At 44.1% G+C, this 26,441-nt stretch overlaps 1 protein-coding gene across 1 annotated transcript in view; it reads left to right on the forward strand.

Moving 5' to 3' along the window:
• Nucleotides 1-700: 700 nt before the first annotated feature.
• Nucleotides 701-26,441, forward strand: part of LAMB3 (laminin subunit beta 3) — a 202,737-nt gene continuing 176,996 nt past the window's right edge. Inside the window, exons 1-3 of the mRNA XM_086923366.1 lie at nucleotides 701-885; nucleotides 3,103-3,167; nucleotides 15,814-15,968. Of these exons, the coding sequence (XP_086779492.1) occupies nucleotides 3,143-3,167; nucleotides 15,814-15,968 (180 nt within the window). The 5' untranslated portion in view covers nucleotides 701-885; nucleotides 3,103-3,142. The remainder of the gene's footprint in view (nucleotides 886-3,102; nucleotides 3,168-15,813; nucleotides 15,969-26,441) is intronic.

Raw genomic sequence — 26,441 nt, forward strand, 5'->3', positions numbered from 1 at the left:
TATGCCAATCATGGACAACCAATCCGAATTATATTTTAAACAGAGAGCATAAGGCCTTTAGCAATAATCAGCATTGGTAAAGTGCCCAGAGTCCTAAAGCCAACAGAAATAGGGTCCGAAAATAAGTGGCAAAATGTAAATAGGTTGGGTATAAACCTGCAAAAAAGGGCCAGGCCCAAATGTAACCTTTAGTTTTTTCAAACTTTTAGAGTTAGATAAGGAAAAAGATACTTTAGATTCCCCCATGTCACTGTCTTCTTTAAAATATACCGAATGAATACCCAGTTTCTCTGCCCACCCATATCTAGCCTGGCTCTTCACTAGAAACCGATGGCATAGGCATTGGCCGCTCTACACCACAGCCCTAGGAACCATAGGCAGATTGTTGTTATCCGTTTTCACTTCTCTAAACTTCTGCTTTACCTGTGACTATTGCTTCACTGTAAATAATGTTCTTATGTAGAACAACACATCGTTAATCTAGGCAACACCTCTTTTTTTCTGCAAGGTGTCTTCCTGGCTTTGATTCATTGATATAATGCAGTTTCTCTTTGTTTCTAAATCTGATTTTGTTCTCTTGTCATTCGTGCACTACCTGTAATTTCAGAAGCGAGCGATGCTGGACTCTTTGGGTTTATAAAAAAGTTTGTCGAGTATATCACCGTGTGATGTGTTTTTTTGTTCCTAGGAAACGGTGTGCGCAGTGAGTGATCCTATTAGGGTGGGTCCGTCTGCGCGAGTTCCTGGCGAACTCCTTTATCAGGATTACACTCACTCTGACTGTCCCAGGTGGGGCTTAAAAAGCGAGGACCGGAGGAGCTGAAAGACAGACTCCAGGTGGGCTGGGAAGAAACCGAGGCAGCGAAAGCAGGGCTTCAAAAACAGGTACGTACAGGAGACCGGGGAGCGCGAGCATCCGCCATGCTGGGCAGCCTCTGCAGGCAGCGCGTGCGAGGAAACACAGTGGCACCATTGTGTGCAGCCTGGCTGCACTGCGTGTACACAAGCGTGAGATAGGGTGTCTGCTTCATGGAGAGTCAATGCACTGGCGCCGAAGAGCTATTTATGTGTGACTAAATATGCATTAAAGTAATAATCAATTAATAATATTTTAAAAAAAACGATTAAGAGGATCCAGTGAAAAAAATCTCGAGTTGTGAGCCTTTATCAAGAATTAAGTTAGTGTTCTGTGCTCCAAAATAACTTGTTTGTCCACCGGCCATGAGTCCGTCACATGGTCGGTCAGTTTGGTGTGTGTGATTCTAGACCTCCCGGAGAGCCGGCAGTTTAGAGGGATTGAAAGAACGTCACCCAGGGACAGCTACGGGTTCAGTGAATGTGACGTCACCAATTCCACTTCCAGCTATTGAAAGCAATAATGTTTTAGCTTCTTCTGGTGCACCACTCTTGTGGAACCACCGGTTAGTGACGTGCTGCAAACTGGAGGTTTCGAAAAGTGTTGTTTAATATAATATGTATAGCGGAGGGCCAGAGGTTTCTGGCGGATTGTGACGTCACTCCCCTGTATCCCACTGCGAGGTTCTTCCGAGTGAAAAGACTTGCAACATCACTTTTATTGCTTTTTAAAAAAACTTTTGATGTAAAGACCGAAGTGAGGAATTGTACGAATTTAGATAATTTCACCACTGATGTTTGAATGTTCAGAAGTGTAAGTAAACAGCCTTTCACATTTCACACAGCATATGTCATTTGATTTTTTAAGAAGTTATAATATGGGTCTGAGTCCTAGTATTGGACTCGGCCCATTACACATCTATTACAGGATAATATGCAATGTAAATTCCTGATTTGTTTAGGTATAGTTAATTAAAGTCATGATTTAAATGTTCAGTCAGTTATTTTAATGTGTTATATTAGAATGGTGCTAATGTAAAGAGTGGCGTTGCTGGTATTTTCTAAACGCACCATATAACGTGACCGCGCAGGACTTGAAGGTGTAAGGGGTTATTGGATACAGATTGATGCTCTTTAGTGTTTTACTAGGTAACGCTGCCAGTACATTGTGCAGAGTGTATGGTCAGCGGGACCGTCGTTCCTCTTTTCTCAGACTATTGTAGGAGATAGGGAAGTTTTGTAAAACAATCTGATTTCCAGTTGTTCTTATATTTTCTTTGTTCGTGTCGGTTGTGCTGATTTTGCTTTCCTCCGGAGAAGGGTAGCAGAATGACTGGGCAGTGCTCATTGAATATATTTGTTATTGTTTCTCTCAACTAACTTTAGTCAAACCTGTGTCTTGTAGATTCATATGCACGCAGTGCACTTGAAAACTTTGCAGTTCATTTATTTTATTGTATTTGAATGCGCAGCATATTTAAATCATTGCCCCAAATTCATTTAAGTGCATCCCAATGACTGGTGGGTAATCCTGGAGAATTACAAATATTCCGTTTTTTTAGGTGGGACATTTTACACATACAAATTGATGCATTTGTGCATTAGCTTTGTTTAACCTTTTTGATTCTTAATGGGGTAAATATCCCCCTTCTCATCAACACCCAATAATCTCAGGGGATATTGTCTCTCTATTCCCAGCCTGCCATTGTCATTGAGAGAAGTAAATACATAGGTGCACCAAGAGAAGGAAACCACCCGACACTTAGTCACAGCTGAGGGCCCGCTGAGTTTGGTGGTATTCACCTACCTAAAAAGATCAGATCGAAAAGCAGGCTAAAAGTATTTGTATACAATGCAGACAGGGCTGCCAAAGTTCTTTACAGAGTACACGTTGTTACACTTTTACAGTAGTGAGATTACAGAAATATAAATTGCGAGGAAGTGTTTTGCTATAGTTACCAAGACTGAAAGAAAACATGTGCAATTGCAGTATTACAAAATACACATAAGTAAACACAGTGAATAAGTGACATCATAGGGGATTCGTTCCCCAATCAGCCAATAGAGTAGAGGAAGAGCGCTTTTTTACCACATCTGGAAATTAAATTAGATTAGGCGGTCTTCATTTTTAATGGTCTAGCTGAAGGATTTATCTATATTCTAGGCTTCACGATTTTTGCAGCACACCCGTGAGAAGTTTTAAAGGTTCAATGAATGGTTTCACTTATGGTGAATATTTTTTTCCAGGTCCAACAAAACTCGCAGGTCAGTGCCAGGAAGTCGAAAGATGTGGACCTGGATAGTGCTTTTAGGTAAGTGACATCATTTGTGATCCAAGTGTTAAAGAGTCATCTGAGGGCGTGTTTCAGAAGTCAAACGCCTATGTTACATTCCATCGCAATTCTTAATTCAGTTTGCTGCAATGTTATGTACTTAGATTAATATTATAGTCCTAGTTTAGTGGCTCTTATTAGCGTCACCTTGAATAGTCCTGGTAAGTGTTATTAACCTATTTCTAAAAGTAGTGTTCTTTGACTTCACCCATCAGTGTTGAATCTCCTATGTTCTACTAGGCTTTGAAATTGTGTGATTGTTAAACTATATTTTTTGCGTCCGTCAATAACTGTGTGCAGAATATCTTTACATTACGATAAAAATAATATGGTGGTGCTGAACAAAATAATTTCATAAATAAAATGAATTTTTAGCAATCCTAGCTGTATGAGGAGTACATTTGTGTGGGATTTTTACTTTAAGCTTCACCGCATCCTCATGGGTAGTAAGTGCTATATAAACACAATTTACAACTTCAAAGTGCTTCACATCATTGTATAATATGACATATAAAGGACAGGAGGGGGATCCTTTATCTGGGGCAACACCTTCGTTTTTTAGGAATCTGTGGTGTTGTAGGTCAAAGGGCAAGTGGCACCCTGTCGAAGCTCCATGTCCGGATACTGAGAACTAACTGTACGTCTCTCCTGGAATTTTTTTTACATTTAGGAAATTCTACTAGAAACCGGCTCCAGCAAAGTGAACCCCTGCCCAAAAAAAACACAGCCAGGCTTCTCGCATAGTTCTGGAACTGTGTGTCTTGAAGGGATGGAATATCTGCGTTTTGTACAACTTATGTATTGAAAATAATGTACGATGTTCATTGTCATATGCAATCTCTTTTGTTTTTGCTGTTATGCTATTTGAAAAACGGAATAAAAAAAGTTTTTTTTTAAAAACATTCCGAAATTCTAAAATTTCCAATATGACCTTTCAGGCGGCAGGCCGGCATGTGATGTCGCTAGACTAGCTTGGTGCTACTTCAATAAGGTCGCACTTGTGGTCCACGCAGGCCTCAATTAAAAATACCTTCAGGGGTCTTAGTTTTCACCTTTATTAGTGTGGACCCTAGGTACACTAAAATCAAATGGAGTGATGGAACCTTAGAGAGTAATGACTCTAGTCCATCTTTAAAGTTGGACGAGAGTAACTTTAAAGATGGACTAGAAGCAGGGCTCGAGTCAGGGGCACACGCAGGTACACAGCATCCACCCACTAGTTTTACAGGGTGGACGTCGCACCCCCTGCCAAGAAGTTAGGCCCCACAGCAATATGTTGAACTTGTCCCAGTGTTAGACACCGGGACACGATCAGCAGTGCCTGTTCGTTGTCTGCTTTCCATTCCCAGCAGCAATCTGCAGGCAGGGAGGGACTCTTTTTAGGTCTCGCTTAGTAGCAACGCGCATGCGATGCTCTGCAAGACTTATAGTAAGGGCTTTTTAACCCCTTGCATGCGGTTGCGATTCTGCACCTGTGCGGCAAAATCGCAAGTGGGCGGGTTTATGACGGACCCCAGCCGTCATCAGCACACGAGCGCCGTAGTGCATGACAGCTAGGGGTTGTCATCAGCATGCAAGGGGTTAAAGCTGACCACACTCTTGTGCGTATTGTTTTGTTATCGTTGCAGGCTATTGGGCGTTGCATGCGTCTTTCTAGCTAAGACAGCACGCAATTGGGCAAATGCAGGCACATGTCCCGCATTTGCCCCGCCCATGGCCTGTTGGTGTCTGTTACCCGCACAGGGTAACATCTGTTTTGAATTATCGTGCCCGATAATTCAAAACCGATGTCTCGCTGTGGCGCAAGTGCGCGCACCACTTGCGTGCTTGTTTTGAAGGGCGCCACACCAACCCCGCCCGTGCGCATGCGATGCTCTGCAAGACTTATAGTAAGGGCTTTTTAACCCCTTGCATGCGGCTGCGATTCTGCACCTGTGCGGCAAAATCGCAAGTGGGCGGGTTTATGACGGACCCCAGCCGTCATCAGCACACGAGCGCCGTAGTGCATGACAGCTAGGGGTCGTCATCAGCATGCAAGGGGTTAAAGCTGACCACACTCTTGTGCGTATTGTTTTGTTATCGTTGCAGGCTATTGGGCGTTGCATGCGCCTTTCTAGCTAAGGCAGCACGCAATTGGGCAAATGCAGGCACATGTCCCGCATTTGCCCCGCCCATGGCCTGTTGGTGTCTGTTACCCGCACAGGGTAACATCTGTTTTGAATTATCGTGCCCGATAATTCAAAACCGATGTCTCGCTGTGGCGCACGTGCGCGCACCACTTGCGTGTTTGTTTTAAAGGGCGCCACACCAACCCCGCCCGTGCCAGTAGACGAAATGTAACAAAGGTGTACGGTTACGTTTATTTATATAGCACATTAATACAGCGATATTGTTTCTAGTCACTTGGCATGGCAATTTACGCAACTGAGAGAGGAGAGACCCACTCCGATCTGCTCATTTCTTTCTTGCATTCGCAGATGAACATAGATGCTGGTGTGCTTCTCCCCTGCCTGCTTCAGTTTCTCTTCCTCAAGCTACATGTTGCTCTGTCTCTCCACTAGATTGCGTTCCCCATGTTGTTTACCTCAAACACCGCTGTAGCTTCACCATACCCCCATCCTCCGTGATTCCACCCTGTCCTCAGTGATTCCACCCCAGTGCCCATTATTTCTTCTGCCTCCTCTCACTGATGCCTCTTTTCCTTTATCTCTCTTTGCTCTGCACCACTCGGCCCTCTGACATGTACACCAGCTGTACTCCTGCCCTTCCCAGAGACGCTGCAGAGAACTGCACAGGAGTAAAGCAGTCGCTTATCCTTTCTGCCCTGCAAGTTTTTTATTTGACTCCCAGGACACCACAGTTTTACATAAGCACAATTCTTAGGTCTCAACTACGAGACGGATTCTAGCTGTTGTAGGCAACATGGCTTGTGTATGGCAATATAGTCGAAAACCGATCTCTCTCGGTTCCCACAAGGCATTTGCCCCGGTACACTAGCTCTCATGCTTGCAAACCATAAGTAGGTGTTCTACTGACTTGAGAGCCAAAACCAGTCTATGAAGGAGCACCCGTGTTCCAAGCCAGTGTCTCTATCTGGTGTATTAAATTATCAATTTCCAGTCAGAGGTGAGCACACGAATGACGCCTCTACACGAATATCACGCAACGTTATTTCAAGCACGAAACGGGGTCCATTTCATGGTGTTTTAGACACATTATACAGTACGCATATACACTAAGATGGGTGGTATCTGAATCATACTGACGTCATTATTTGCAAGAATTCTCACTATTATCCATAACAATACTTTTTTTTAATGAATTATGAGCTGTGTGCTTGCCCATTGTTTAATACAGACTTTTTTGCTTCATTTACAGCAACTGTTTTTGGTATTAAGTGCATATCAGTATAGGACCTATTAGTCCGAAATACATGAATTAAATAATGTATTCATAATCAGTTACTTTAAATCATTACATGAAACAACAACGAACACAGTATTTCCTGGCTACAAAAATGAGGATGTTTAAACCGTATAAGAGATCTGTCAACATTAATTCTTAAAAGAAATAATAACACAACCGAACAACATGCTATTAACTCTTCTTGACATATAACAAGGCCAGATAGTTTATATGATGAAGTATAAATAGATAAAAATACTCAAAGAGTTGAAGGAGAAGACAAGAAAGTACAGAGAGCTCACGGAGCAGCCTCATTACCGGCGAGGGCCCTTGAAGGCGTGCGGGTGCTCCCGTTTTTCAAACAAGCATTTGCAATGCAATAAGTCTTGCATTTGCTAGAGTTGGCGCTATTGGCATTGTAAATGACAATGCCTTTTATTCTTTTGTTTTTAAAACCTGCAAGCGGTGCATAAACACGCACTTTGTACGTATAGTCCTTGCTTACGAGAAACAAGGTTGTCAGTAAAGAGACTGCCAACTTTGCTTCTCATAAGCAATAGCTATAAGTACGAAGTGCTTGTTTACGCACAGCTTGCAGGTTTTCAATTGCATTAATAAAAGGCATTGTCATTTACAATGCCAACAGCTCAAACTCTTGCAAATGCGAGACCTATTGCATTGCAAATGCTTGTTTCACCTCCAGCTGGGCCGAAGATAAGGGGCCATCTGGCCTCCTTTTGTTTGTATATGCTGACTGGGGGTCACCTGGAACCTTACATTTAAATGTAAATGCCACATAGGGAAACAAAGGCACATGGCTTGCCTTCTCTTCACAGGTACTTAAGAGAGGCATGCTTTTGCCTTTGTTCTGTCCCTGTATATAAATGCCGACACTGTAAGACTGTTCAATGGGTTAGTCTGTCCCAGTATTTACACAAATAATTTAAATAGCACTATTTTATTTCTTTTATAGCACTACGTCGTGACTTCATGGAGTTATTTGCATATTGTCTTACTTGGTCAGTCCCCCCACTTCATTTTATAGGACTTGTGCCCTGACTAGAAGGTATTTTTAATTGAACTGGATCCCGACCTTGACCTGAAAGTTATATATAAGAACTCCCCCCTATAGCCAAGTCTTCACAGAGGTTGAGTCCGCCCTGGTAACACCATCTTACCAAGGTGAGAAGAGAATGCCTATGATGCAGCATGACACGATAACGTGTGTGAGGCATCCTCTTCCATTAAGGATGGCCCACTATTTTGAAGGGTCCCAGGAGACCTGTGGTAGATAGCTTCTGACCCCACTGCTGGACTCTTGCTCGGTGATTTAGTTAGACAACCCAATTCCTTTGTGGTTAATTTATCTTGTTTGGGAGCATAGTAGGGTGCTTTTCTCCTCCTCGATCTCTCTTTGTGAATACTTTCAATTATTAATTAGACCATCTGTGTTGACATGAGAGGCTTTTCTTTAAAGCAAGGTGTTCCTGTAGTTTTTAAATATGTTCAGCCAGGATACAGGGTACAAATGAAACAAGTTGTGTATATTGTTTCTGTATGTTTAATCTCTGGTAATATCCACCATGTCAGACACACTGCGATTTACTGGAAGATGAGTGCAGCTCAATTTTCTTTGGTTTGAAGACAAGTGAATCAGTGTATCAGCTCATGCACTAATTCCACTATGATAGAGGAAATGCCTGATGTTCAGGCAGGACTTTAAACCCTTTGATCTTGGCAGAGCAACAAAAGTTCACCTGGCGCGCACCCAGTTGTAGCATGATTACTGGTCTCCACCAATGCTGAGAGCCAGTTCAATTTATTCACAGGACAGTTCACTCTCCCAGAAACCCCCTTCATGGTTTATACACAAAGCAACCACAGAAAGTCCACCAATCCCATTTAATCAATGTATGGATGTTATTAGTATTGTATCATAGCAATGCAAACACCTGGAAGAAGGGATCACGGCATGACACTTGCTCTCAGCAGATCAGTGGCGTAACGAAAGTTCAGGGAGCCCTCCTGCAAGTTACATGGAGGGGCCCCTACTCCGGATTCCTGAGCTCTAAGGCCTGAGTACTGTGCTGATGGGGCCCCCTGCAGCTCAGGCCCCCCATGATGTGGGGGTGCAGGAGCCTGTATTACGCCCCTGCATCAGATTTAATCATGATTACCACTCTGAGGAAAGCAATGCATGTTTAGGAAAGTTTACCAATCATAGCATCGCCACCACTCGTAGCCAGGCATAGCAAAGTTACTATCCCTAACTAAGCCTCATATGGCTACCTCTCCTAACCAAGCTCAACATGTTAACCAAGCATCGTATTTTTACCACGCCTACCAAGAGTAGCATGAGTACTTCTCATAGACAAACATAACATAGTTATTACTCCTAAATGAGCATAGCACGACTACCCCTCCTAACCAAGTATAACATGGTTACCACTCCTAATTCAACATAACATGTCTCTAGCTGATAACTAAGAAGAGGGTTCTTAGCATTACTTAACTTGCTTATCACTACTAACCAATGAAGAAATACATGGTTACCTCTCCTAACCAAACCTATCAAGATTATCACTAATAGGCAAGCCTACATTGGCTACCACTTCTAACCAAGCACAGAATGTTTAGCACTTCCTACAAAGCAAAATGTCATTACCTTTCCCATCCAAGCACTTAATTGTTGCAACTCATATGGAAACATGACCATTATATCAGGGCCTAGCTATCAATAGTCCAGTAGGTGCACCAAGGCCTAGGGACATGAGAGCATCATTTCTCCGCAAATATGCCTTTTACTACCCCACCAAGGATAATCAGGCATTTTATTTTTCTTATTTGTATTAGTACTTGTGGGGCCAAGCCACGTGGTGGGGGCTACTGACAGCACTGCATCAGCTCAACATGAGTTTAGGAGAAACATCTTTCCTATCCCTTCAGCACAGAGTGACTCTGAAAATTATGATGGGGTTGGTAAATGGAGACATTGACCCCATCAAAAAAGCATGTTGTGATGTTTCACATTGAAATTTCAGCTGCTGAAAGTAGCTGAAATCTCCATGTAAAGCCCCGGGAAAAAACATGCAATAATCAGTGCAGAAACACAATTATCCCATGTTATTGCCCCCAAATGTCACCAACACTGGAAATACTGTGAAACCCGTTAGTGGTTATTCTGCAGAAGGTTGGACTAAGAGGGATTATTTTGGGCAACTCTTATTGAGGCCTATTGCAAATAATTGGGAACGATGTAGATTTGGCCCTAAACGCCTGTTATTCTGTTACAGCCCACCATAAAAAATAGTAGCAGCATGTTTCTGCAGTGGACTGCTTAGTGTGCTGCCTTCTATATATGATCGATGGAAAGCATTGACTGATTACCAGTAGAGAATGCCAACCCCATAATTATAGCCTTTTTTGTGCTACCATATTTAGCGGAGTCTAGATTAAAATACTGCCTCCTAGTGGTTTTCATGCTGATCATTGGTTTATCATGTTGCAAAGGATACCACTTCATCGCAACTTGGAGAGAGTCCTGGATTAACAAAAGTGGAAATATGTTTAATTTCTAGTGAAGTTTGCCAACAAATTTAGCACCTTAGTCTCCTTTCAGCCATTGTGGTTCCAACAGAAGGCAATGACTATCCAATTCTTGGACAGGCCGGTGTGAGAATGTACTATCTACCTACCACTTACTGATCATGCCCTCTCCCTTTTGCTTCCTTCCACCATGCTCACTAAACAATCTGAACCTTTGCCACTTTAGAGGTGGATCTGATAACTCATACTATATTCTCTCTGCTAAGAAAGACAAGACTCTTTAGGCCTGAAGTGGTATCTGGTTGGGTCTTAGTGTAGGACTGTTATTTTGCAGTATGTCTGTGCTGCGACCAGGCCAAAAATAACACCACTCTAGATGTACAGTAATGTTTTGTGTATATGTATAGTGCCAAGACGCCGCGGCATTCGAGCGCTTTATAAATATTTCAGTCAGTCAGTCAGTGTTCAATTCGCCTGACATGGTATCCTGGTGCTGAAGCAGGGCCTGAATGGGCTGAGCCAGGTTGGGGGCTAGGTGAAGAGCTAGGTCTTCAGGTTCTTGTGGAATTCAAGAACTGAGGCTCTGATGTACAGGCGCAGGATGTTCCAGGCTTTATAAGTGAAGTAGAAGAAGGCACGACCTCCAGATCTGGTTCTGCATATGCAGGGGGTGTGCCAGTAATAATTGAAGGAATCTGGTTGTTTTGGGAAATGTATGTGGTTGTTGAGGTACATGGGGCCAATTTTGTGTAAGGCTTTGTATGTGTATGTGCGGAGTTTGAAGAGTTCTTATATGTGGACTTGGAGTCAGGGGAGCTCTTTGAGGTGCGTGGCCATAGTTACCCACTGGGTGAAATTCAACCCATTGAGTAGGTCTTTTAGTTCTTCCGCGTGTGGTCCTCCCAGGGCATCATTGGTCCAGTAGTTAAAATTGCCAATCAGTAACATATTAGCATGGTTCATCGTAAGATGAGACATCTGTTCACTAAGAGAGTGGGGAAACAGAGGCATACTCTGGGGAGATATATATAATAAGACGCAAATTAGTGGAGCCGATGCAGACTCTAATTTAATAACTAGGTTGTCCACTTTATTTTAAGCTAATGGTAATAGTGAGGTAAATTTGAACCCCTGACGTATAATGGCAGCTTCTCCCCCACCCACTTTTCCTAGTTGACATATGGAGACATGACACTTATGTCAGGGTGGAGCTATCATTAGTGCAGCAGGTGCACCAAGGTCCATGGTATTAAGAGGGCCACTGCACCCCAAATATGTCTTTTACTACCCCACCACGGATAAGGGAGCATTTCCCTTGTTTGTATTTATAAAAAAGACCTGTACAGCATACAGGGCTTTTTTTAACACCTTGGGCGCGGCCGGAATTTCGCTGCGGTGCAGCGAAATTCCACGCGTGCGCAGATCAGATGGCCCCCGGCCATCCGACGCACACACCCAGCGCGGCGTCGGACGGCCAGGGGCCGTCCAACGCATGCAAGGGGTTAAAGGAATTACAGATTTCCCGTCCCATTAATATGCATGAAGTGGTAGGACAGAGGCCTTCAAATGAGACAGACTTCCATCTTTAATCCATAAACAAGCATTGGCAAAATCAGTAGGTCTGGTGTTGGCTGCTAGCCTTTTAGCTTTGTCAATACTTGTTTTGTCATAGTTTGTACAAAACTTTATTGTTGGGGAAGCTTCAGACCCTCATCAATCCAAAAACAATGGCTAAAAGCAAAAATATTTTTGGGGTCTCAAAAATCACACATTTCCACAGTAGTCCCTGGCCCTGAAGTGAACTACTTGCTGTGTGGTTTTGTTCCCTGTGAAAAGGTGGCATGCCATCAGTCATAGCAAAGTTAGCCAGTAGCTGAAGTGGGATGACCTATTAACCCATGATGTATGTTATAGTTGGAATAAGTAAAAATGTGACTGACACAATAACAGACCAGTGGATGACGAAGGCTGGCTGAAAGTTTATTTAAATAAGTATATTAAACATAGACACTTAGTAAAATCAAAAGGTCATAGCAAACACACTACCTAACAAGCATTTACAATGCAATGGTCTCGGCATTGTTAAAGTTAGAGCTATTGGCATTGCTCATGACAGGGACGGGTCAATAGATACTTCTATAGATACAGCAAGGCCCAGATTTACTACGCATCTTCCATGTCTGATGTCTGTGCTGCTGTCTAAACATAGGAATGTGTACTGGAGGATGTACAGCGAGTATACGCTAGGCATGGCTGGCTCCTTTTGTGCCATAGTGCGAAGCTGAACGCAATGCAGAACATTAAGAATTATTAAGAGGACCAAGAGGCCTTTATGTGGGATAACTCCACTTCAACAAATGTACACTAGAATCATGAAATGGGTTTCCAAAGAGTGACATTGATGGTCACCTCCTCTGCTGTAAAATATAGGCATGTGCAGTGCTAACCCCCTGTCCCACTGGCTGTGTGCACAATCAGACACACACATTATGTGTAGAGACAGGGTAGGGCAAAATCAGAGACAAACTCGTAATGCAGGCATGGTGTAATACAGCACCTAGGGCTTGTAAGTATATCAGCAGTGTGCACCCACGTGAACCACCTACTGTATGAAACTCTTGTGGCTGTATGTATGCTTCCAAACAGTGCAGTGTTGGGGTGGCGCACACTCAGGCACATACCTAATATGAACAGAGCTGAGTCAATGCACACTCACTGTCACACTCCTGCTGTTTGTACGTTTTTTGACTGTATATGCACACCTACTATGAACAGATCTGGCTCTGTTCACACTCGAGCACATAGTGCGCATGCTCAGCCAGTACACGCTTACAGACACATACCCAGTGTGCGCATGCCTCATAGACACACAGCATGCTGAGGGCTAGAGAGGTGCTAACTCAACTCACAAACGCAAACCTAGTTTGTGCCAGTTGTGACTGTATGCATTCTCACATTTGCAGAACCAGTGCATGCAGGTATCCTGAACATGTGCAAATCAAGCAGTGTGCACCGGCAGTGGTAGGTACCACACAGTGTGCGCATGTTTACTCAGCCGGGATCACTATATGCGCTTCTCACACCTACACAGATGAATATTTGAATGGCCAGCGCCCCCACCCAGCGTGGATAAAGAGAGACGCAGCTGTACAATCAGCTATCACACTAGGCTTGTTGACAACGGGCCATGAGCATTTTGACACAGATGGACACGAGTTCAGGCATTTAGTGGAGGGCTGCAATAGGTGGCGATTCCCAACTGGAAACAATCCACGCCCCAACACACACAGTCAGCGCCACACGCACCGCTGGTTGCACATGTAGTCAAAGCACAGCACACAGACTGGCACAAAGACCTCCAACTCAAACTATTTTAAATGTCACTTTAAAATTCTGTTTCAGCAGCTTCAGTACCGCGTACAGATTGTAGGCATTATTTGAATTTATCAACTGTAAATTGATATTTAATTTTTTACAGCAGTAAATTAGAGTGATTTTTATTTTGCAGTTTTATACAGCGTGAACTACACCAGAAGGGGGTCAGAGCTCTTTACATGAGCACCCGTTGCGTTACAGACGGAGACGTTATTTTTAGGCACGGGAAGATTAAGCTATATGCCCAGGATCACAGAATGCTTGAGCCTCCCGCCAGACTCGAACCTGCTTCCGCCAGCATTAAGGCCGGCCGCGCAGTCGTTAAGCCACACCCTCTGCTACTGTGATCATCGCCAAAACCCTATATTGTATTTTTACATTTGTGATAGATCTACGCTAGATTATAATGTATGTCCCGGTTACCAACCAGTGAGATTCTGAAAAATTAAGCCTCCTTTATCTTCTGCAATACACTCCTAGAAGCAGCATGGGTTTCCATTAGGTACAAAACCAGCCATGCGTGTCCTTAAAGAATACAACACCCCTGCAGATATCAGTCGGACGTATATAACATTCGTACAACAGGCCGCGCAACACAACTCTCCAACCGTGCGCGATGTTCACCATTGCTACCTTGCACACTCCTGGTGCCATGCACTTGTGACATGGTCACACATCGCTTGTCCATTGGGACCACAGGGACTGTTCCAGGTGACTGACAGCCGCTGAGGCTTCCAGTAGACGAAACCCAACTTCACGGTCAAAAACGCCACTTCAAATTAAAAATAAAATAAATGAAACAAAGAATAGATCAAAACTCCCGATCTAAAGACGCAGATTTTTCCTCATCACGGAGAAACGGAAGATCACACTGGGTGTTCCGGGCCAAAATGCGCAGAATGCTCTTATACAGTGAACCTCAAGCTTATGTTAGCAAGGTCAGCTCTAAAATCAACTTCAGTATTCTAAAACCTCTTTAATGTTAATATTAACACGGCCAGTTCTAAAACCTATTTGCTTATATATTTTTGTGTACTGTGTAGCCTACTTTCGTCGTTTGTTGCATTACAGAATAGGTAGCGAAGGCCTCTACTTAAATGTGATCTGTATTGTTGAGAGTTACCAAATTCGATACAATTCTTCTATTGATTTTTAAAGTACAAATGACACTGCTACAATGAGCTCCTGCACACTTTGGAAGAAGTCACATCTCAGACAAAGTCACCCGTGTTCATAATTGGACTGTAGATGGCAGACTTTCCCTGTCCTTGGCAGCAGAAGAACAACCCCTTTTCATGCAGTGTGCGTTACATTATCAAGCAACTACTCAGGAAACAAGAACAGCGAAAGTAAATGCCGTGCCGCAAAGCGCTTGCAGCCTGGCAGAGTCGGATTCCGACAAGGGCCTCATGCCTATTTATCAGCGTCGCGCGCCTCTCTGCAGACTCCCCCTGCATTCCAGAGAGGCGCGCGACGCTATCCGGTCAGCCCTGCAATGCTGTGGAGACAAGACCTGGCCGCGCGCACAGCTTTATCCTATGGGAAAACGCTGCGCGCGGCCAGGTCTTGTCTCACTTCTGTGTTCTCAGACTGCTGAGACGCCGACAATAGTTCTCTGGCGCGTTACTAGCCGAGACCTAAAAATGGCTTATCCAGGATGTGTTATTGAAAAAACCTGGATATGCTAATGTCTGCTTGCTACGTGTCAGCTGTTGTGAGTAGAAGCTAACCGATTGAATGGTTTAAGATTGCTGTCGGCTGCTGGTAATTCTACATTGCTACGTTGCTGCAAGAATAAATACAAAATAGTCACAAATAGTGGCGATTTCACTTTACGTACCCCTTTGAACTGCAACTCATGAATATGATGATTTGCAATTAGAGATTGCAATTTGCAAATGGATTGCAAATTGGGATTTGTGATTGCGAATTCTGCCTCATTGAATAATGCATGCTTTGAAAATGAATAGTACCTTGGTACATGTGGTACTTCATTGCTTCTAAACCAACAACCTGTAATATCATTTAGGCTCTTCTATTATTTTGATGGTTGCTTTAGGGCTCTGTTGGGCAATTGTTACAATTACGTTGGCACAATTGCTTGAATGGCATATTGTCAATATGGGTGCTGCGCATTATCTATGTCGAAACCTTGAGCTACGTAAAGAACCATAGCTCAGATCCAACTTGGTGATTTTTCTTTGTGTTTACTTGTGAGCTGGTAGTGCTCCAAATAATCTGAATATTTTTATTACTTCACTCAGCATTTCTAATGCACTTCTATGTTTTTTGTTTTTAGCGTTGCCATGCGTACTCCAAGCTCAAAGAGACTGTTCGCAGGGTGCTTGCTACCCACCGGTTGGAGACATTCTGATTGGAAGGGCCAATGACCTTCGGGCATCCTCAACCTGCGGAATGGACAAGGTTGAGACGTTCTGCACCCCGTATGCTGAGGTAAACCAAATACTCCCTCTGGGAGCATTTACTTTGTGCTCAGAAAAGTCTGTGTAGTTATCAAATGTCCTTCATATGCTTACATGGGCGTCCGCAGGGGGGGGCACGGAGGGGCGCTTGCCCCCCCTTGGAGCGCCCCTCCTTGCCCCCCCTGTGGACGCCCATGAAAACCGTGACTTCAAGACCAGGTTCTCACTCTCTTTCCTCTCCTTTCTTTTATTTGCTTCCCTGTGAAATGGATCCTAAAAAGAAAGACGCTTTTGCTGGAAATGTAGTATTTTTCTGACATTTTAATTCCAAAGTGCAGCATTGGGAATAATAGACTAAAAAATATAAACAATAGATAAATAACTAAATAAAGTAAGACAGAGTGGCAGCAAACTGGCCAAACTGATTTTATTCACACTGAAACACATTAGCGCCACTTTTACAGAGTTTGCCAGTGAAGCGCTATTTTTGTTTTCTTGTCTTTGTTTTCCCTGGACTTGGAACTAGTGCACCAATCCTGGAGGTACCAAAATGTGTGGATTGGAAAACAAAATGTGTGCTGCGGCTCTGCATTCAGGGATGTGGCCTTTTTACCATACTGCTGACGTTTTGTAAGGATATAAGCAATGGCCATTGAAATGGGTCCATTCAGGGCCCAGTAGTCTTGTCCTTAACTTTTCAGGCAAAAGCACTCACTGATTTCTGAATAGTGAGTGTAAAAGCATTAAGGTAACCATGTTTTTCCTGCTTACATTTCCCATGGTTTGCTAAATTTTGCATTCCCTATAAGTGTTTGCTTCATCCAAGATGTTGTTCCTTTTTTTTTGTAGGCCGCATATTGCTCTTGTCTTGTGCGTAATTTAAATTGCGCATCCAGGTGTTTATAGTGGGCAACAATTGGGTTGTAGTTGAAAACAGTGGGAGTTTTCTCAGTGGGGTAGTACGGTGTTCAGTGGGGGAGAGGATGTGGCACTATGGTCAGAGCTGCTGGAACTGGGAACCAGGTTCAGCCTTAATAACCAGCCCACGCGACCACTCTCCTGCGAGAGCACAATCACATGCTAGACCTTAGAAGGCTTCGCAACACCTCAGAAGTCCTGGTGTCTTCGCACCAGCAGGCGGACCCTAGCATGACAAGAGTAGGTTAACCTTCAAGGCTTGTCCACCACTATCCATACTGAAGTTCACCTCCAGTCTTGCGGGCAGGCCTATGAAGCAGCACGCCCTAGAACAACAGTCACTGAGGTCACAGGACCCTTGAGAAGCCTGCGCTAGGGCGGTGCAACCAGTGTGACCGCACCGGGCGCTGACTTTAGGTGAAGGCATCATGTTTGCAAGTATATTATGGTTTTAAAAACGCTTGCTGCCTCCTTCCTGGCTTCCAGCAATTTTCGGCAACAATAAAAATGTCATGATGACTCTGGTGATTAATGTTCTTCCTAGAGAGAGATCAGAATTTTGGCTAGTGGAAGTTTTGAATCATGGAAAGGTAGCTCAGATGGTTAATGTACCGGCTGCAAAGAACATGCACCATGCAGATCACAGAGTGCACATAATGTAAATAGGTCAGTGGGTACTGCTTTTGTCAGAGATCCTTTTGTTACTTGCAGTTTATAAGTTAAAATCCTAACTTGGAACAGTGAGCTATTAACTATCATCTATGAGCTGCATACAAACTGCAAGGTATAAATTTGAGCTTTATGTCCCCCCCCCCCCGTCTCCCCGTCCCCCAGTCTTTGATTATCCTAATGTCCCAAAAAGTGTTCTTTTGGACAGAAATCAATTCAGCTGCGGGCGCCGCATGTGCCACACATTTACGGTGCCGGGCTTCCGCATAAGGGAGCTGGCCATTATTGTATCCCTAAACGTGCGCACAATGTCAGTTTGACATTGACTACACGTAGAGGGACTCTAAGTTTCTTTTAAAAAATATAGCTAACATTTGGACCTATACATTTTATTTTGCATAAATTAATTGAATGTGTGTAAAATTTAGCAATACCCAGGGAATTCTAGTAAAGGGAGCACCCACTGTCAAATCACTAGCGGGTGTGATTGCCGCAATATTTATTACTAACTTTGAAGTTGTGCTTTAACTTTGGATAAAAGTTATCATGAATTCTAGCACCAAGAAGCCAATATTGGTAAATATGTGTGCTACAAATAATCCCTAACATACACTGTACATACAGTATATTTAATCTGGTGCATTACTCATAGGCTGTTTTAAAGTATTCTGATAAAAATCGAATCGTGCTGAAGACAGCCTTGATTGGTGTTGGATTGAAGACCCAGAAGTCTGCACACCTAGCAGACAGAGATAAAGCACCTTTTCAGAAAGTTTAGCATTTTCCCTACAGGTGGTGTTTGTTGGCCCGTGGCAGGGTCAGTCACATGTCCTGGATTCCTGGCATTTAATTGAATCTATCCTTATTCTGCGCCCCAGTGTTTTGTGTGCCCCACCTGGCACACATCATGTCGGAGGATGGTGATGACGTTAACATTTTGCCCCCCCCCTGGAAAAATTTCTGCGGACGCCCATGCCGGGCGCTGACTTTAGGTGAAGGCATCATGTTTGCAAGTATATTATGGTTTTAAAAACGTTTGCTGCCTCCTTCCTGGCTTCCAGCAATTTTCGGCAACAATAAAAATGTCATGATGACTCTGGTGATTAATGTTCTTCCTAGAGAGAGATCAGAATTTTGGCTAGTGGAAGTTTTGAATCATGGAAAGGTAGCTCAGATGGTTAATGTACCGGCTGCAAAGAACATGCACCATGCAGATCACAGAGTGCACATAATGTAAATAGGTCAGTGGGTACTGCTTTTGTCAGAGATCCTTTTGTTACTTGCAGTTTATAAGTTAAAATCCTAACTTGGAACAGTGAGCTATTAACTATCATCTATGAGCTGCATACAAACTGCAAGGTATAAATTTGAGCGTTATGTCCTCCCCCCCCCCCGTCTCCCCGTCCCCCAGTCTTTGATTATCCTAATGTCCCAAAAAGTGTTCTTTTGGACAGAAATCAATTCAGCTGCGGGCGCCGCATGTGCCACACATTTACGGTGCCGGGCTTCCGCATAAGGGAGCTGGCCATTATTGTATCCCTAAACGTGCGCACAATGTCAGTTTGACATTGACTACACGTAGAGGGACTCTAAGTTTCTTTTCAAAAATATAGCTAACATTTGGACCTATACATTTTATTTTGCATAAATTAATTGAATGTGTGTAAAATTTAGCAATACCCAGGGAATTCTAGTAAAGGGAGCACCCACTATCAAATCACTAGCGGGTGTGATTGCCGCAATATTTATTACTAACTTTGAAGTTGTGCTTTAACTTTGGATAAAAGTTATCATGAATTCTAGCACCAAGAAGCCAATATTGGTAAATATGTGTGCTACAAATAATCCCTAACATACACTGTACATACAGTATATTTAATCTGGTGCATTACTCATAGGCTGTTTTAAAGTATTCTGATAAAAATCGAATCGTGCTGAAGACAACCTTGATTGGTGTTGGATTGAAGACCCAGAAGTCTGCACACCTAGCAGACGGAGATAAAGAACCTTTTCAGAAAGTTTAGCGTTTTCCCTACAGGTGGTGTTTGTTGGCCCGTGGCAGGGTCAGTCACATGTCCTGGATTCCTGGCATTTAATTGAATCTATCCTTATTCTGCGCCCCAGTGTTTTGTGTGCCCCACCTGGCACACATCATGTCGGAGGATGGTGATGACGTTAACATTTTGCCCCCCCCTGGAAAAATTTCTGCGGACGCCCATGTATGCTTATGGTCGTATATGGGTTTCCAGTACTTTAGCTTATCAAGATTAAGGAGAAAGTGGTGAAGAAAGCTTCAGACCCTTGGTCTATGTGACAATATTTCTCCGATAGAGGAGATTATCCTAGTTGTAAAATGAGGAAGATAAGTGAGATGGCTGCCGGAAGGGTCCTGCGGGACAGAAGCAAGACAGGCAGACAGACAAGTCAGGAATATTTATTTGTCTGGTATACCAATGAATTCCTACATAGGTGAGGATATTCTAAAATACAGGTACGAAAGCGGGAGAGACACTTATTAAAGCAGATCCTCTTCAATTGTAGCAAAGAGTCACACTCCTCAGATTCCAAGATGTGTGCTCCCTACCTGACATTTAAGCTATAATTAAGCCTTTATTCGTTAGGCATTTGTGTCTGTAAATCACCTTTTCTCACAGTATTCTGCACTATTCCATAAAACGTCATGCTTAACCTTAGCGGCACAGGCACACCATGTCCATGGAACGTTAGTAAACCATAGGCATCTCCTACAACTTTTACCATATAATTCAATTTGCACCTAATCCTCTGTCTCAACCTTGCGCTCTAAAAATGTTGCCAGGGTCCTTATGCAAAGCGGAGCACTTCACGATCCTGTTAGGGTATGAAACACAACAGAAATTATTCAATTGAATACAATATACTGTAATAAGGTACAATGCAATAGCATCTAGTACATAAACTTGCCACTTCAAGCCTCTCTCCCAACCGATCACATAAAACTCGTGAAATGTACCTCTCTTTGTGCTGCCTGTTGTTGTACATTACCCCCCCCCCACCCCACTCCCCAGGCTATGTACAGCTCTCCACTGCTCTCTGTAGCATAGGTCTATGGGTCTCATTGTATAAATAAAATAAATACATGAGCTGAATTTGCTCTGGGTTATTTAACCACAAACTAGCAGAAATGAGTTATCTGTTGTTTTCTGAGGCAGATGTTTTCAAGTGTGAAGACGAGCCAGAGAAGCAGCTCTGCCTTCGAGGTTAGTACAATTATAGTCAGGGTATTGAAATAATGCCTTGGCAAGAGGATTCTGGGATTATTGATCGAAGTACTTGTAAAGTACTTTGAAAACAGACAGTCTACAGGCACTGATGATGAACCTGAAGGAATGGCTTCCCAGTAGATGAGGGTCAGTTTCCTGTTTTGGCTAAATGATGAATCTTGGTGGCCGGTTAGGAAGATAGCGCCGTGTTTTATACTCCTTTTTGCTACATGCGTAACAAACTTTGTTCCTCCGTTGGTAGGTTGGTGAACCCTAGGGAGTGCCGACATGATAATTCTCACTGTCTAATCAATGTGTTCAATTGTAGGCTGCTACTTAAAGTGCGAACTACTCTTGAGGTGATGTTGTAGGTAGGTTTTGGATATCAAGCAGCTTACATTTCGTCTCATATTTGATTGGGAGCCAAAAATAGATCCTTCCTGACTTGGTTGGTTGTCCTTAAGCCTACATTTTCCTCTTGCACTAAAGTGTGTTGGATTTGGTTATGTGCAGTAATGTAGTTGTGTTGAATCGCAAACACATTTCTTGCATATAACATGCATTAACCCACAATAAGTAGTTGGTGGTCAGGAGGACAGCGCAGAAATGAAAAATGAGAGCAGGAACACACAATCAACACAAAATCTCAAACAAGAAGAGCAAGTAATAGTCCACTTACTAATTGTGACAAATGCTCTCAGGGTCAGAGAGCACAGTTCACGAGTGGTTTGAGAAGCCACAGCCTGAGACTGACAAGCACAAATCCAGTTTAGGACCGTCCTCCAATTTCAGTCAGCCTTTGGCTATGAAATTCCAAACTGCACTATTGGGTGTCTGAGCACCATATACATTACACTAAATTAAAACAACAGCATATATCATAATATATTGTGAGGAAACATAACGTCACATGGCATGACGTATTCATATGATGTTTTTTGACAAGACATATCGGAATGATATGGCATTATCACTACATGCTCTTCAGTTGAGCTTGCTGCGCTGCACTCCACTCAAAAATACCAACATAGCAATTGCATATCTAAGGAATAAGTCACGTTACAGACTGACCCTAAATGTGCTCTTTCATCATTTCCGGCCAGTGATGGCGCATACGCCCTTTGCACAGACTACGAGCGCTTTGGTGACGTTGCCGCAGACTCCTTTTATGAACCGTGTCTGGACCCAGCAGGTCACTCGGGCACAAGGCGCGTGGGATTAATTTCCTGCATTGCCCCCGGGGAATCGTTCATTGAGAGCTGCCGCGGTCACACAGTATCTGTCTTACTGTATGAACCAAACAAGCGCAGTCTGCACTTGTCCTCGTTTCCTCTTCCCCTAACGGTTCTATGTGTGTTATCAGGGCGTGCATTGTACTGGGCGGACGTGCATAATCCGCACTGGGGTCAGTTAGGTTAGAATATTATGCCCACATTTTCTCCATCGTTCTATTTTCCTCAGTTAAATATGTCTAAATTTGACGGTATCATTTTCAGGCAATAATTACAATAAAAATACCCAGGGCTACTATGATCAGTTACTTGCAGTCGCCTAACAAGTTTATTATTGCTGCTCGTAGCTCTTAGAGTATGTCCTGTCTTTGGCAGCTAAAGAGGCATAGGGTGTGGGAGACAGGAGCGAGAAAGATAGCTCGTGCTACTTTTTCTCTCCCTTTGGCAGTGGTGGCTGGTATCTCGAAAGAGTGGTGTGGTGGGGTGGGGGTGGCAGGGTGGTTGCAGAGGGAGTGTGGGTGGAGGCAGACAACACAATTAAACAAAAAATAGACAACTTACCTTCTGCATCACCAGATCGCCGCATCGCGCTCTTCTAGACTCCTCTTTTTTACATGGACAGGCTCCACTGGCCAATCCTGTTGCTGCTCTCATACTTCTGATTGTAGCAAGAAAGCAGCATCAGGATTGTCCTGAGTCTGTGAATTTGTGCTCCCAGTTAGACTGGGACCTGTGCCTACTGTCTCCAACCCGGCAACGCTTCAGTGCCCTGGAGACGGCCAGCCAAACTGTCATGCGCACTGATACTAGTGCTAAGCACTTGTTCTCCTGCCTTCCCCCCACTCGGCCCTGCCCCTAAACTCGTAAATAAAATAAAACAATAATAAACCAGATTTATTATCATTTCATTTTTTGTGTTTAAGGCTGCTGGCACGGAGGGTGATGCTCCTCCCCCATAGCGGAGGAGCTGCGACTGCCCTTTGGTTTAGGAAATGTTGATAGCTCCACTGCTATCCTCTTATCAAAGCCTCTGTTCTTCCCTTGTCCAGGTTGGTGCTCATAGACACAAAGGGCCAGATTGAGGTTTGCAGTCAGGATACTCAATTGTAAACATGATGCAGCGCACTGCTAACCCAACCCTGTGTCAGCCCACCTCATTTACAGACAGGTGGACAGAGCCGATTTTGTTAACAGAGTCCCTGTTGGCTCTTTCAATGTCCTGAGGAAGGGCATTACACCATCCGCCCTGTTTAAGGTTGATCGTGTAATGCATTGCTTCCTGTCTGTCACCACCAGGAAAAACCTGGCAGTGAGGGACAGGAAAAAACAATCATCCGTTTGTTTGTTTTTTAAAACAAACCCCACTTTCACAATAGTTTAGTGTATAGCTGGTTAAACCACCAGGACTAGAAAAACTAACTTTTAGTGCATTGAAAGTAACCGTTGTAAAGGCTGTTCCTTTTAATGTACAGAAATGATTGCAGGGCTGGTGGCCATCTCTAAATTTTGTAGGTGGTGTACCCTTGGGAGGTAATGTCCTTCGCTATCCCGAAAGACACTAATCGATCTGCCAAAATTTAAATCAGACCCAAAATGTGGTATCTTGCACTTCGAAGGAGCAATTTTGTGTCCATCATAATGCTCATTTAATCACAATTACCTAGCATTCGTACAGCTCACAGTGTATGCTACATTGAATGCAGACTCAGTGGCTTGTTGTATTAGCACACTTCCAATTTCACAAGAGTGCAGTGATACCAGTACTTGATAAGAGGGCTACATATGAAAACAAATTACTATCTAGGAAAGTTTGGCAATGGTGTGCATGTTCAACACAATCAAGCATTTGGGTTGTCATAAAATAATATGCTAGCTGTGGGAAGTGATACCCAGGATCCAATACCTCCAGAAAACAACATATTCTCCATATTCCATGCATGCCAAGCAATCAGTCTCGCATGTAACATAGTTTGGCATTCAGGAGGAGCCATGTCACTGTGTAATGTTACAATGCGTGTTTGCTTTAAATTGCACCTTTCACCAACAAATGAGCGTCTTGGTGCTTCATGAAACGAGCATCTCTATGAGTTGGATGCAACTTAACCATTCTTTGGCCCAATGATTAGGATAATGCAATTCAAAGTATGTCCCTAAGACCCTGCTCAAGAGGAGGACGTAGGTCAAGTGGTTCTTCAACATAATATTTGAGCATCTTACATATCTTGGGTAGTCTCTGTGGGGTGACTCATTGTCGAGGTTCAGGTCTCCTCTCTCAACCTTAGTCTGCTAGTGCATGCTTGGTGCATGGTTGGATGAGCAACCATATTGGTCCATTGTCTAATTGGGAACTTGGTGGATTTGTCACCAATTAGTATTTGACATTTGTTAGACCTGACATCATTGGCTTGAGTCTCTCCTCCATTTTGCCTCTACGGTTTTACGATGTTTTGCTGGTATATGCTTTGGGCGCCGTCTCACTGCTGATCAGTGCCATAGCGCAAGTGCTCCCGATGTTAAATTGATGTATCTAGTGTATCCATGTTTGGCCTATTTTTGTTTTACTGTGAGTCCCTAGTCTAGTGCACCAGGCGTGCCGGGGCTTGTAAATACAAATACCGCTCGTGGGCTTGCAGCACGTGTTGTGCCACCCACAGGAGCGGCCTCGTAAAAGAATGTCTACGGGTCGGTCATTGCGAGACCCACGTGCAGTCTTGTACTGTCACGCAGGCTGCGCAGGCATACCTACTTGCCAGCCCCTCCAACCTTCCCTTGACTTCATGTTAGTCACCCCTATGGTAGGCCCACGGGCAGGGTGCATTGTACGTCTAAGGTAGGACACGCCTGACCAAGTTGGCATGTCCTGATAGTGAAGTACCGCCATCTTCGTGCTTCACTATTGCGAGGTAGCCTGCTCTCCGTTGTATAGAATGGGCCGCCGGGATTGTTAACGCTATGATCCTAGCTGGCTCGGGGAGCATGGTTCAATGTCGAGTTTGGTATCCCTGAACTCGGGGTTTAACTACGCATCCGTTGGTGTGGATGGTTTTTGGACCCTGAGTTCGAAAATAGTACTTTTAGAAAGTGTCTATTTTCTTGTCTAATCATATCTGGTTTCTGCTGGTCTTGCGTGTGTGTGACAGGAGCTGGGTGGCTCCACAGGTCTGGATGAGTCAGTGTGGGATGAGTGGGACATTTACGTTGAGAGTAGGGGGAGAGTAGTTGTTGATAGCCTGCCTTGCCTGATACAATGCTGGCTCCACCTCCTGCCAAGCGGCTGATGGTTCTGTGCCTGCCATGGACGATCCTAGCCCCACCTCCTGCCAGGAGGCCGATAGCTCTGCTCCTGCCAGTGTCAATGCTGGCTCCACCTCCTGCTGGGCGTCTGAGGACCCAGCCCTGCTCAATGAATAGGCCAGGTGCTACTGCCTAGCTCCACCCACCACAGACCCAGGATGTTGGGAAACCCCCGGCATAGACAAAGGGATCAAAGACGAGAAGGGGTATAAGAGAAGGACCCCTGAACTAGGAAATCAGATCACTTCTGACAAGGAACCCTGTAACCAAGGACAAGAGGCCTGCTGATCTAAGGACTGCTTACCCCTTCTGCCAGTGTGCTGTTGTTGGGGGAATCCTGCAGTGCTTCTTTATTTTTGCCAAGGAACCAGGAGAGAGGAACTGTGTGTGTACTCTCACGCTTGCTAAGAAAATCTCCAAGGACTGGAAGAGTGCCAGTCTCCTGCTGAAGTCACAGGGCTAAAGGACTTCATCTGCTAACGTGCTATCTGCTGGAAGTGTGAATCCAGCGCCTCTGAAAGAACCAGCAATCACGACGACCGGACGCCGGGCCCGACCGACGCCAGCAGCAACGCCAGTGAGTGGGAGTACGGCTCTAGCTCCAGAGGACCTCGTGTCTGCACCGCTGCTGATCGCATCAACCGTGTGCCCACCGACGCCGTGAGCGCTGCTCACTCTGTGCAACCGCATCATCGACGACGCCTGCTGAGGCCTGCTTGACACCGAAGGCGCGACGCCGGATCGTTCGACGCCGCTGATCATCGTGTGCTTCATTTTCCAAGGTACTGTGTTGTTGGGGGTCCGTGTGACTCCGGGCTCGACGTAGCGCTCCTCGCGGTCGACGCCGAACCCTTGGATTACCTTTGCCTCCACGTCGTGTAGCCCCCGTGTGGGTTACCCTGTTGCTAAGAACTGTATTGCCAAGAAGAAGATTGCTTGATACTAAAGACTTTTGTGCTAAAGAAGAACCTACCTTGAACTATTTTTCCCTTCCCAGTGTATTTATTCCGATTGTGTACAGTTTTGCCGTTATTTGGTCTTGTGCTAAGCCTTATATAAAAATACTTATTTTTATAATACTACGGTGTCGTGTCCATTTGTAGTGTAATCACTGTATTACTGTATGTGGTCATAATTGCTTAACACACA

Source organism: Lissotriton vulgaris, chromosome 5, assembly GCF_964263255.1.
Source record: "Lissotriton vulgaris chromosome 5, aLisVul1.2, whole genome shotgun sequence".
Lineage (NCBI taxonomy): Eukaryota > Metazoa > Chordata > Amphibia > Caudata > Salamandridae > Lissotriton > Lissotriton vulgaris.